The sequence below is a fragment of the Athene noctua genome, chromosome 12 (genome assembly GCF_965140245.1).
Source record: "Athene noctua chromosome 12, bAthNoc1.hap1.1, whole genome shotgun sequence".
In the NCBI taxonomy this organism is placed as follows: domain Eukaryota; kingdom Metazoa; phylum Chordata; class Aves; order Strigiformes; family Strigidae; genus Athene; species Athene noctua.
Genome location: NC_134048.1, coordinates 3,886,299 through 3,896,596, shown reverse-complemented (window position 1 = coordinate 3,896,596; position 10,298 = coordinate 3,886,299). Strand labels below are relative to the sequence as shown.

Sequence of the window (10,298 nt, the reverse complement as noted above, 5' to 3'; positions counted from 1 at the left end):
AGTTCATGGATAAAACATTCAACGGGAAATCAACAATTTTACATGCAGCTATCGACCAGGTTCGGGTGCATCGGTTTGGGGAAAAAGCGACGAGGAAGGGGGAGTCTCCACCAAGAAGCGCCCACCACATTCTCCCGTCCCTCTCACGCACAATGCTCAGTATACAGCCATCACCGGTACCAACTCAAAGACGGGTTGGTATCAGAATTTGTCGGGTGAAGCTGAGCCTGCGGCCGCCGGCAGAGCACGGAGTGCCGCGGCTGCCTGCCTGCTGGCAGAGCAAGGGGCATCCCCCGCTCGTTCCTTCCCTCCCGGGCAGCCGGAGGAGCGCTCCCCGCGCACAGCAGCCGCGGAAGAGCCCGGGCCAGAGGCACGACGGCTCCGCCCGGCCGAAGGGGAAGAGCGAGAGCGCGCGGGCTCACAGACCTGCGGTGCGTCGGGCTCGGCGGGCGGCTCTCCCGCGCCGGCGCTGCTGCTCGGGCTCCGCTTCCCGCAGCGCTCCCCGCCGAGAAGCTCCTCCGCGGGCAGGCTGGGCAGCGGCGGCGGCGGCGGCAGCCAAGCGCCCTCGGCCACGGCGCGGCCCGGCGCCGCGCACAGGTTGTAGGAGTAGGGCAAGGTGCCCTCGCAGAAGTCGGCCGGGAAGGCGGCGCCGGCCGCGGAGAAGCGCTGCGCGCCCAGGCAGCGCAGGACGGCGGGCGGCCCGGCCCGGCGCAGCCGCGCCAGCACGGCCAGCGCCACGCTCAGCAGGAACAGGGCGGAGAGGAGCGCCAGCGCCAGCACCAGGTAGAACTGCAGCTCCGCCGCCGAGTCGGCGCCCGCCGCCCGCTCGCTCAGCTCCGGCAGCGCCTCCTGCAAGCTCTCGGCCAGCACCACGTGCAGCGTGGCCGTGGCCGACAGCGCCGGCTGCCCGTGGTCCTTCACCACGGCCACCAGCCGCTGCTTGGCCGCGTCCCGCTCCGACACGGCGCGCGCCGTCCGCACCTCGCCGCTGTGCGGCCCCACGCGGAACAGCGCCGGCTCCGGCGCCTGCACCAGCTCGTACGACAGCCACGCGTTGCGCCCCGCGTCCGCGTCCACCGCCACCACCTTGGCCACCAGGTACCCGGCCTCGGCCGACCGCGGCACCACCTCGAACGGCGCCGGCCCCGCCGCGACCGCGCCCGGCCCCGCGCCCGCCGCCGGCCACAGCACCCGCGGCGCGTTGTCGTTGCGGTCCAGCACGAAGACGCGCACCGTGGCCGTCGAGCTCCGCGCCGGCGCCCCGCCGTCCTGCGCCCGCACCGCCACCGCGAACTCGCGGCACTGCTCGTAGTCGAAGGAGCGCTGCGCGTACACCGCGCCGCTCCGCGCCTCCACCGACACGTAGGGCGCCGCGCCCGCGCTGCCGCCCGCCAGCCAGTAGCTCACGCGCCCGTTGGCGCCCGCGTCCGCGTCCCGCGCGCGCACGCGCAGCACCGGCGCGCCCGCCGCGTTGTTCTCCGCCACGTAGGCGCTGTAGGCGGCCTCCTCGAACACCGGCGCGTTGTCGTTCACGTCCGACACCTCCAGCACCAGCGCCGCGCGCCCGGACAGCGCCGGGCTGCCCCGGTCGCGGGCCACCACCGTCACGCGGTGCTCGCCCGCCTGCTCCCGGTCCAGCGCGCTCGCCGTCACCACCTTGTACGAGCCGCCCGACGACGACGCCACCAGCGACAGCGGCGCCTCGCCCGACATCTCGCACGACACCTGACCGTTCTCCCCGGAGTCGCGGTCCATCACGTTCACCAGGGCCACCACCGTGCCCACCGGCGCGTCCTCGGGCACCGGGCTCGACACCGACAACAGCGTGATTTCGGGCGCGTTGTCGTTCACGTCCAGCACCTCCACCTCCACCTCGCAGTGGGCCACCAGGCCGCCGCCGTCCCTCGCCTCCACCAGCAGCGTGTAGCCTCGCGTGTCCTCGAAGTCCAGCGCCTCCTGCAGCGTGACCGTCCCGCTCTCCGCGTCCACCACGAACTTCTGAAGCACCTTGGCCGGCGTTTCCCCGAAGCCGTAGGTGATGCGGGCGTTGGAGCCCGCGTCGGCGTCGGAGGCGGACACGTGCAGCACCGTCGAGCCCGGCGGCGCGTCCTCGCGCAGGCTGGCGCGGTACCGGTCCTGTGCGAACACGGGCGCGTTGTCGTTGGCGTCGGTGACGTTGATGCAGAGCTGGGCGGTGCCGCTCCGGGGCGGGTCGCCGCCGTCCAGCGCCGTCAGCACCAGCCGCAGGCTCTGCTCGCTCTCCCGGTCCAGCGCCCGACGCAGCACCAGCTCCGCGAACTTGCTGCCGTCTTGGCTCTGCTTCACCTCCACCGCGAAGTACCCGTTTTTCTCCAGCTCGTAGCCCTGCAGCGCGTTGCTGCCCACGTCCGGGTCCTCGGCCACTCCCAGGGAAAACCGTGCGCCGGGAGAAGTCAACTCGTTGATCTCCAGCTGGAAAGTGTCCCGCAGGAAGCGCGGGGAGTTGTCGTTGACGTCCTGGATGTCCACCTCGACGTGGAAAACGTTGAGCGGGTTCTGCACCAGCGCCTCGAAGCTGACGGAGCAGGACGCCGCCTCGCCGCACATCTCCTCCCGGTCCAGCCTCTCGCTCACGTACAGCTCCCCGCTCTCCGCGCTCACCGAGAAGTATTTCAGCTGCCTTTCAGCGGCAGTCGCCACCCGCAGCTTGCGTGCCGGCAGCTCCGCCGGGCTCAGCCCCAGGTCCCGCGCCAGCGGCCCCACCAGCGAGCCTCTGCCCAGCTCCTCGGGGATGGCGTAGCGGATCCGCTCCGGCGCCGCCCGGCAGCACAAGCCCAGCAGCAGAGCGGGCAGCAGCACTGGCCCGGCTGCTCGCCGCCGGCTCTGCCGCCGCCCGCCCGCCATCCTCGCCAGCGCTCGCCGCGCTCCTCCCTCCCGCCGCTGCCCTGCCGCCCTTCCAGCCGCTCTCCGCACCGAGCGCAGGGGCCGCCGGAGGGCAGCGAGCTCGGCGCCGGCTCGGACGCCGCTGCTCCCCGCGCCGCGCCGCCTCTCGCCTCTGCTGCCCGCGCCGCTGCCGCTCTGGCCGGCGCCGGGCGAGCGAGCAGCCGGCGGGGGCAGGACGCGGCGCCGGCTCCGGCTCCAGCGCCGCTCCCCGCGGCCAACAGCGGCACCCGGAGGCGCCGCGACGCCACCGCAGCCGCCCGATGGCCGCGCTCCCGGGGGCCGGGCTCTGGCACAGCGGGCAAAGGCGCCTTCGCCCGGCACTTCCAAGGGCTCGGACCCACGCAGCCTTGCTCCGGGTACAGCTTGTGCTCACGCACCTGATTGCCAGCGCATTACCGCTGCCTTATGGACAGCAAAGCTCGCATCATAACGCAAATGGCACAGGCCTTGGCACCGCGCGTGAGGTCAGTTATTGATGACTAGTAAATAAACAGAAACAGGATGAAGCAAATGTTAGTGCAATCCTGTCACACCCGGGCCTACAAAATTCTCCTGGCTTCTCTCCTGTTACAAGCAGGAAGTGCAGAGTCCCCCCTTGATTCCTGTGTCGGACTGAAAAGGAACTCACATCTGCCATGGGTTTTAAAGCAGCAGTGTACTCCATCAGGGATTTTAGGGCTTGAGGCCTGCGCTGACGTGGGAACTAAGAAGGAAGTATGTGTGTCCGAGGCAATAACGAGTTTCCCTCATGCACACTCAGAGAACTGAAGGCACAGTCTGAATAGACAACTGCTCAGAGACTGAACAGTGTGTGCATATGCCCCATAGCTAGGGTATTGTTTCTCCTGCACCCAGGAGATAAAGGCAATCCACACACTAAACAATGAGTAGAGTCATAGCAGAATGCAGAAGGGTTTCACTTCCAGTGAGGTTAAGGCATGCCAGTGTTGGTAAGGCCTGTGCCCAGTCACAAGGACAAGAGAGAGGCAGAAGGAAATACTGGAAGATCCTAGTGCTGCTCTTTCTCATTATCTAATTCCCGTCTGTCCTGTAATGCCAAAACTGAAAGTGGTTTAAGCCTTTGCTGATGTGTCATCATTATGCCCTCCGATGTCATGCACGTATGTAACATCCCCAGACTACCAGTAATGTCAGTGAGGCCTCCAGATGTAAGCTGGGTGAGCTGCAGTGATTCCGAAGGCCTACTGGGCCTCTTCTGCCTGTACTGAATGACTTTACTAAGCTTCATATCTTTCTTTTATGAGAACAGCAAAACTCCCTAATCAAACCAAAGAAGCCAGAACACATACCTCAACAAATAACGGCAATAATGATCATTAATCTCAGTTAATGCTTGTAACGCGCTTGGATTAAGCAATGGGTATGGGAATGTGCAAGTGTTCTCCACAAGTTCCATCTTGCAAAGCAGAAGCTCAAATCTCTCAGTCATTTCTGATGATTGATTGTCTTGGGTTTGTGTGCAAGGCAGGGGGTTTGGTAGCTGGGGAAGGAGCTACATCGGTGGTGTCTGTGAGAAGATTGTCGAAACTCCCCTGGCTCTAAGCTGACCCACCTCTGGCCAAGGCCAAGCCAATTAGCAACTGTGGCTGCACTCTGTGATAACGTATTTCAGAAGTAGAATCTGGGAAGAGGAGTTGAAGCTGTGAGGAGTAGTTGTGAGTGAGTAACTGTGAAAGAACAGAGGAGGAAAATGGTGAGGGGGAGGTTCGTGGCACCAGAGACTCCTCTGCATCCCGTGGGGAGAGGGCAGCTGTCCCCTGCAGCCATGGAGGTCACTGGCGGAGCAGGTTCCACCTGCAGCCCGTGGAGAACACCACGCCCCAGCAGGTGGCTGCACCCAAAGAAGGGCGGGACTCTGAGGGAAGCCCACACTGGTGCAACTTGTGTATGGGAGGATTGCCACGTGTGGGAGGGACCCACGCTTGCGTAGTTTGTGAAGAGCTGCAGCCCATGGGGAGGACTCAGGTCAGAAAAAGTTCGTGGAGGACTGTCTCCCTTTAGAGGGACCCCATGCTGGGCAGGGGAAGAGTGGGAGGAGTTCTACCCCTTGAAGAGGAAGGAGCATCAGAAACAACGGGTGACAAACTGACCACAACCCCCATCCCCTGCTCCCCTGCAGTGCTGGGGTGGAGGAGGTCAAGAAATCGGGAACAAACCTGGCCCCAGGAAGAGGGAGGTGTTGGGGAAGGTGTTTTTAAGATGTGGTTAATTGTGGTTAATTTTAAGATGTGGTTGATTGTTAAGTGTTGCTGGTGTTTGAATTAAATTGAGGTTCTTCCCCTAACAAATTTGTCTTTTGCCGGTGAGCACAAGGTGTGAATCATCCTTCCCTGCCCTATATCTTCATTCCAGAGCCTTTATTTTTTATTGCTCCTTCCCATTCCTCACAGGAGAGGAGTGAACCATTGGCTGCATGTGGCTCAGGTTCCCTCTGGGTTCAAACCACAACATTAGTAAACAAAACCTGAAGCTCTGATTGGCTCACTGAGGTAAAAACTGGTAAATGTACAGGTGCTTTGCCACATCTCTGCCTTGAAAGTTCATCTCCCGGAGCACCTGGATGTCACTGAAGCCTGAAACTGCAAGCAGGGCTACACTTCAGGACATTTGAATGTTCTCATGAAATTTTCTACATCTGTGTCCTGCTCATCTCCTGTGAATATGAAGCCAAAAGTGGAAATGCCTTATCAAAGACCTGTATCTGAATGGAAGGACTTAGGAGAGACTCCCTTTTTGCTTCTGTTTCATTTTACTCACACATAACATTCTGTCTTCATGTGGTTCTCCAGAGAAGTCAGTCTTGACTTCAAAACTACATTCACAGTTTCACATGCGAAAGAACAATCCTCATGTAAATAACAAAAACCACAACCTGCAAGGAAGCCTGAAGGAAGTTCAAAGGATAAGAAAATGTAATTATTTTTTGATTAAACTCTCCATCAAAGTGTTACAGGGAGATATGGATGGATAAAATTGTCACAAAGAAAAGAGAAAACATTCTACCCATACATCATCGTTCTCATTTCTCTCCAATCCTACAAAACTTGCAGATTTGCTTCTCATGGTAATAATTAGCAAAACCATGATGAGAGGGTAATGCATCATGATCATACCAGGAAATGAGACACATTCCTCTCAGCAGACTACTATTCTCAAAAGAATCCTTAGTATTCAAAACCAACCAAATTACAAGCAGCCAAATTAAAAGACCAACAGTAATCCAACACAATCTGGGTCACTGAAGTACCTCCTTAGGAGGACTCTCCTCACCTCATTAGTTTTCTTGGAAAACAACACTCAGAATTTCAAAATATAAAGAAGTCACCAGAAAAGGGAAAACAAACCATGACCTGAAAGAAAGTCTAATTTCAACTATGAAGAATCTCAATGTCGCAACACAACAGGGAGATACAATTCAGATAAAGGAGGTTTCCCACAGGAGTTATCAGCCTTTCTCCCCATGCATCATCCTTCTAACTGCAGAGTTATTGTACAAATGCTTTATTATCAGAGGACTACCATCACCTTTCAGGACCGGGAACCAAGATCACAGCACACATGGCACAGGCCTTGGCCTTGGCCCCAGCCATGAAATCAAACTTTACTCAACCAAAATCACATAGACCGACCTTTTCTCTGGTGCAATGCCAGCCTCTGCCCCTCCTCGCTCTGCGTTCGCAGCCTTTAGTCACACCACAGACAAGATCCAACCACTGGCCAAGTACCAGCCACAGGTGAAAGAGCATTTCATGCAGTGACGTTTTAGGGAAACAGAAGCGCATCAAAGACTTTGTCTTGACAGCTCTAAACCTTCAAGGCAGGGATGGAAACATCAGGGTATGGATGGGTGACATCCAGTCTTTGTGACATAGCAACTACGGCCCTCCCGGGAAATGCTTTCCCACCCTCAGCCATACCTCAACATCTCCCTTGGCCTTCACCACAGATACAGGATAGATGAGGAACAGTACCAAGGCAGGTACTACCGCCAAGGGTGGAATAAACAGTGAGCAACAGCTGCAGCAACAACACAGAGAAATCATGCCTGGGGAAAATCAATCCATCCATCGAATGCTACTGTTTCTGCAGCAGCCTTCCTCCACGAGCTGGGAAGGCAGACAGTGAGACTCCTGTCTTTCTTTACACTGAACAAACTTTAATTTCCCTGTTCATGGAACTGCATTGTCATTTCCTTTGGGACTCCCATTATCAAACATCAAGAACCAAGAGCTGTGTGTCCAGTGTTACCAACCAGGTCCAAGCACATCCCATTGGGAAAAAGCATTTAGGTAAGAAAACAATCTCACTACAAATCAACATTTTTTGGGTTCACCACTACTGGCTTTGCCATTTTGCCCAGCACAGATGGAATCACCCGAAGCTCTCCACTGAGCCTACATGGAGGATGTAAATGCGAGTGCCCTATCTCACTTGCTGCTCTGCATGGATGGGGGTTACACTGCTCCTTCTTTCATTCCTTCACGGATGACACAGATCAGCATTTCCCATCCACACCACCCAGGCAAACCCAGCGGAAGGAGGACAGGGATTCAGAAAGGCTCAAGGAAAACAGTGAGAGTGTGTGGGCTTATAGACGTGTGGCACATAAGTGTCCAGGGGTGGCTCTTCTGCACTGACACTGGTGTTCAGCCCCAATTCCCACAGGTGTCTCCACTGAAAATCTCCTGTCCCAGCAGGAGGAAGAATATCATTCTACATGAATAGTTGTTGCAGAAACACTTAAGAAAATTTGGAGGCTTGTCATTGCCTTTCTGGACAGGGAAACCAAGATCACAGCATGAATGGCACAGGCTTTGGCACCAGGCATGAAACCAAACCATTGTCTAGACAAAAATTCATTGACTCACCAATCTTCCTGATTCGATGCCAGCCCCTCACCCTCGTCGCCCTGCAATCACAGCCTTTAGTCACACCACGCACAATATCCAACTCTTGGCCACGTCAGCTACAGGCAACAGAGCATTTTGTTCCATGACTTTTTAGGGATATACACAAGTATATCAAAGTCTTTGTCTTGTATATAGGGTTTGCATGGCAAGGTTTTAGTAGCAGTGGGGCTACAGGGGTGACTTCCGTGAGAAGATGCCAGAGGCTTCTCTGATGTTCCAGCAGCCTCCAAGCTGGATCCGCAGCTGGCCAAACTCAGCCAATCAGTGTCAGTGCTAATATCGCTGTCATAGCATGTTTAAAAAGGATTAAAACCTCCTGCACGATAACAGCTGGGAGAGGGCAGTGAGAATATATCAGAGAAATAACTTTGCAGACACCAAGACCAGTGAAGGAGGTGCTCCAGGTGTCAGGGCAGATATTCCCCTGCAGCCTGTGCTGAAGACCATGGAGAGACAGGTTGTGCCCCTGCAGCACACGGAGGTCCATGGCGGAGCTGATATCCACCCTGCAGCCCGTGGAGGACCCCACGCTGGAGCAGGTGGATGTGCCCCTAAGGAGGCTGTGACCCTGTGGAGAGCCCGCACTGGAGCAGGCTCTTGGAAGAACATGTGGTCCTGTGCAGAGGAGCCCACGCTGGAGCAGGGCTTCTGGCAGGACCTGTGACCCCTGTGGGACACCTACACTGGAGCAGTCCATTCTTGACAGACTTCACCCTGTGAAAAGGACCTATGTTGGAGCAGTTTGTAAAGATCTGCAGCCTGTGAGAAGGACTCAGTTGGAGAAGTTCAGAAAGCACTGTCTGCCATGGGTAGGACCAGACATCGAACTAGGGAAAGAGCATGAGGAGGAAGAATTGGCAAAGACAAGGCGTGATGAACTGCCTGCACACGCCATTCCCAGTCCCCCTGCACCTCTCAGGGGGAGGAGGGAGAAAAATGGGGAGTGAATTAAGTCTGAGTGGAAGGGAGAAGGTGGAGGAGGAGGAGGTGCTTCTATGTTAGTCTTCTTTCTCATTGTCCTGCTCTGATTTAGCCAGTAGACTAAGCTAATTTCCCTGAGTCTGGCCCTTTTACTTGTGATGGCAATTGCTGAGTGATCTCCCTGTCCTTATCTCAACCCAGGAGCCTTTCATTGTATTTTCTGTCCCCTGTCAGTAGCTTGGTGGGAATCTGGCAGCTCACCGAGGTTAACCCACCATGTCTTGACAGCTGTAAAACCATCAAGGTAAGGAAGGAAGCTACTCCACCCGGCCAATAATCTGTTAAAATTTTAATCATTGACACTTTTCAGAATTACTATCCAGCCCAAATATCATGGAACAGGAAAGCTACCTCTGCAGACAGACACCACTGAGAGAAATGTTGGGCACACAGCCTCTCAGAGACCGAGGAATACAGCACAGATACATTCCAAGAGACTTTTCTCCTCATCCCAATTAATTTGAAGAAATTTAAAAAGTTCCAGAGGCCATAAGGAATATGGAACTCAATTAAAGTCCCAGTCATGAAAGGATCAGCTCAAAGGCAACAGCATCTTTCTTCAGCACAAGGCCAACTTAAAATATACATTAAACTACCACGCAAACCCAAAGTTCACATCTACGCCTGACAACTACCATTGAAAGGAATCATCATGCTACAGGAATGTTTACTGATGCACTCACAACTTGGCCAACTGGGACTCCAAGCAAGGCAATATCCAAAATACGACACCTTCAGGGATATTTTCAGAAGGCCACCAATAAAGCTTGGAAGTCAACAAAATACTTGTCTTGTCGCCAAAATTTCCTCCGTGCACACAGCATCCCCAAGACACTGCTCAAGCCATTCGCAGCTCCCATGGTTGTCTCTGATCTTCAGCATTTGCAGACCCACTCCACACTAAGAAAAGTCTCACAGACAATTTTTCCTTACCATGGGTAAAATTTGACTTCTCACCATTGCACAGTGTTCCCTGACCATCATAATTTGACAGAACAAGTAATCAGAAGGCCACTTGTAAAGACAGAATATCTATAAGGTGGACCATGATCAGACCACGTACTTGTATGGGGAAGGGAAGGTGCGTTTCTCTGTGAGGTTCAAAGTACAGAAATGATACAGCATTAGGTACTCCATGAGGCACACGCTCGTGTTAACTCTGACAGGTACAGAAATGCCCCTGTCTTCTTCTGCAGCCTCACACACAGAGCTACCCTGTCTTCTCTCCAACCCTACACAACTGGTAGGTTTGCTTCTGACCTTCTCAGAACTGGCAAAAACAGATCATGAGAGGAGAATGCAGCACGATCGCACCAAGAACACAAGTATATTTCAGTCCTCACCACTACTTCCAGGAGATAAACAAGGATGCTAAACCACAGGAATGATAAATGGCCAAAATGGAAGAGGAGCACTCATCCAACAGCTAAGGAGTCATCAAATTTATGGCTTAGGGGGAAGCTC

At 55.6% G+C, this 10,298-nt stretch overlaps 1 protein-coding gene across 1 annotated transcript; it reads right to left on the bottom strand.

Annotated features, from left to right (window-relative positions):
* Positions 1 to 75: 75 nt before the first annotated feature.
* On the bottom strand, positions 76 to 3,251 carry LOC141965153 (protocadherin gamma-B5-like). The gene has a single exon (XM_074916304.1). It carries the CDS (start codon positions 2,881 to 2,883, stop codon positions 202 to 204), a length of 2,682 nt encoding a protein of 893 aa, XP_074772405.1. The 5' UTR covers positions 2,884 to 3,251; the 3' UTR covers positions 76 to 201.
* Between the last annotated feature and the right edge of the window lie 7,047 nt (positions 3,252 to 10,298).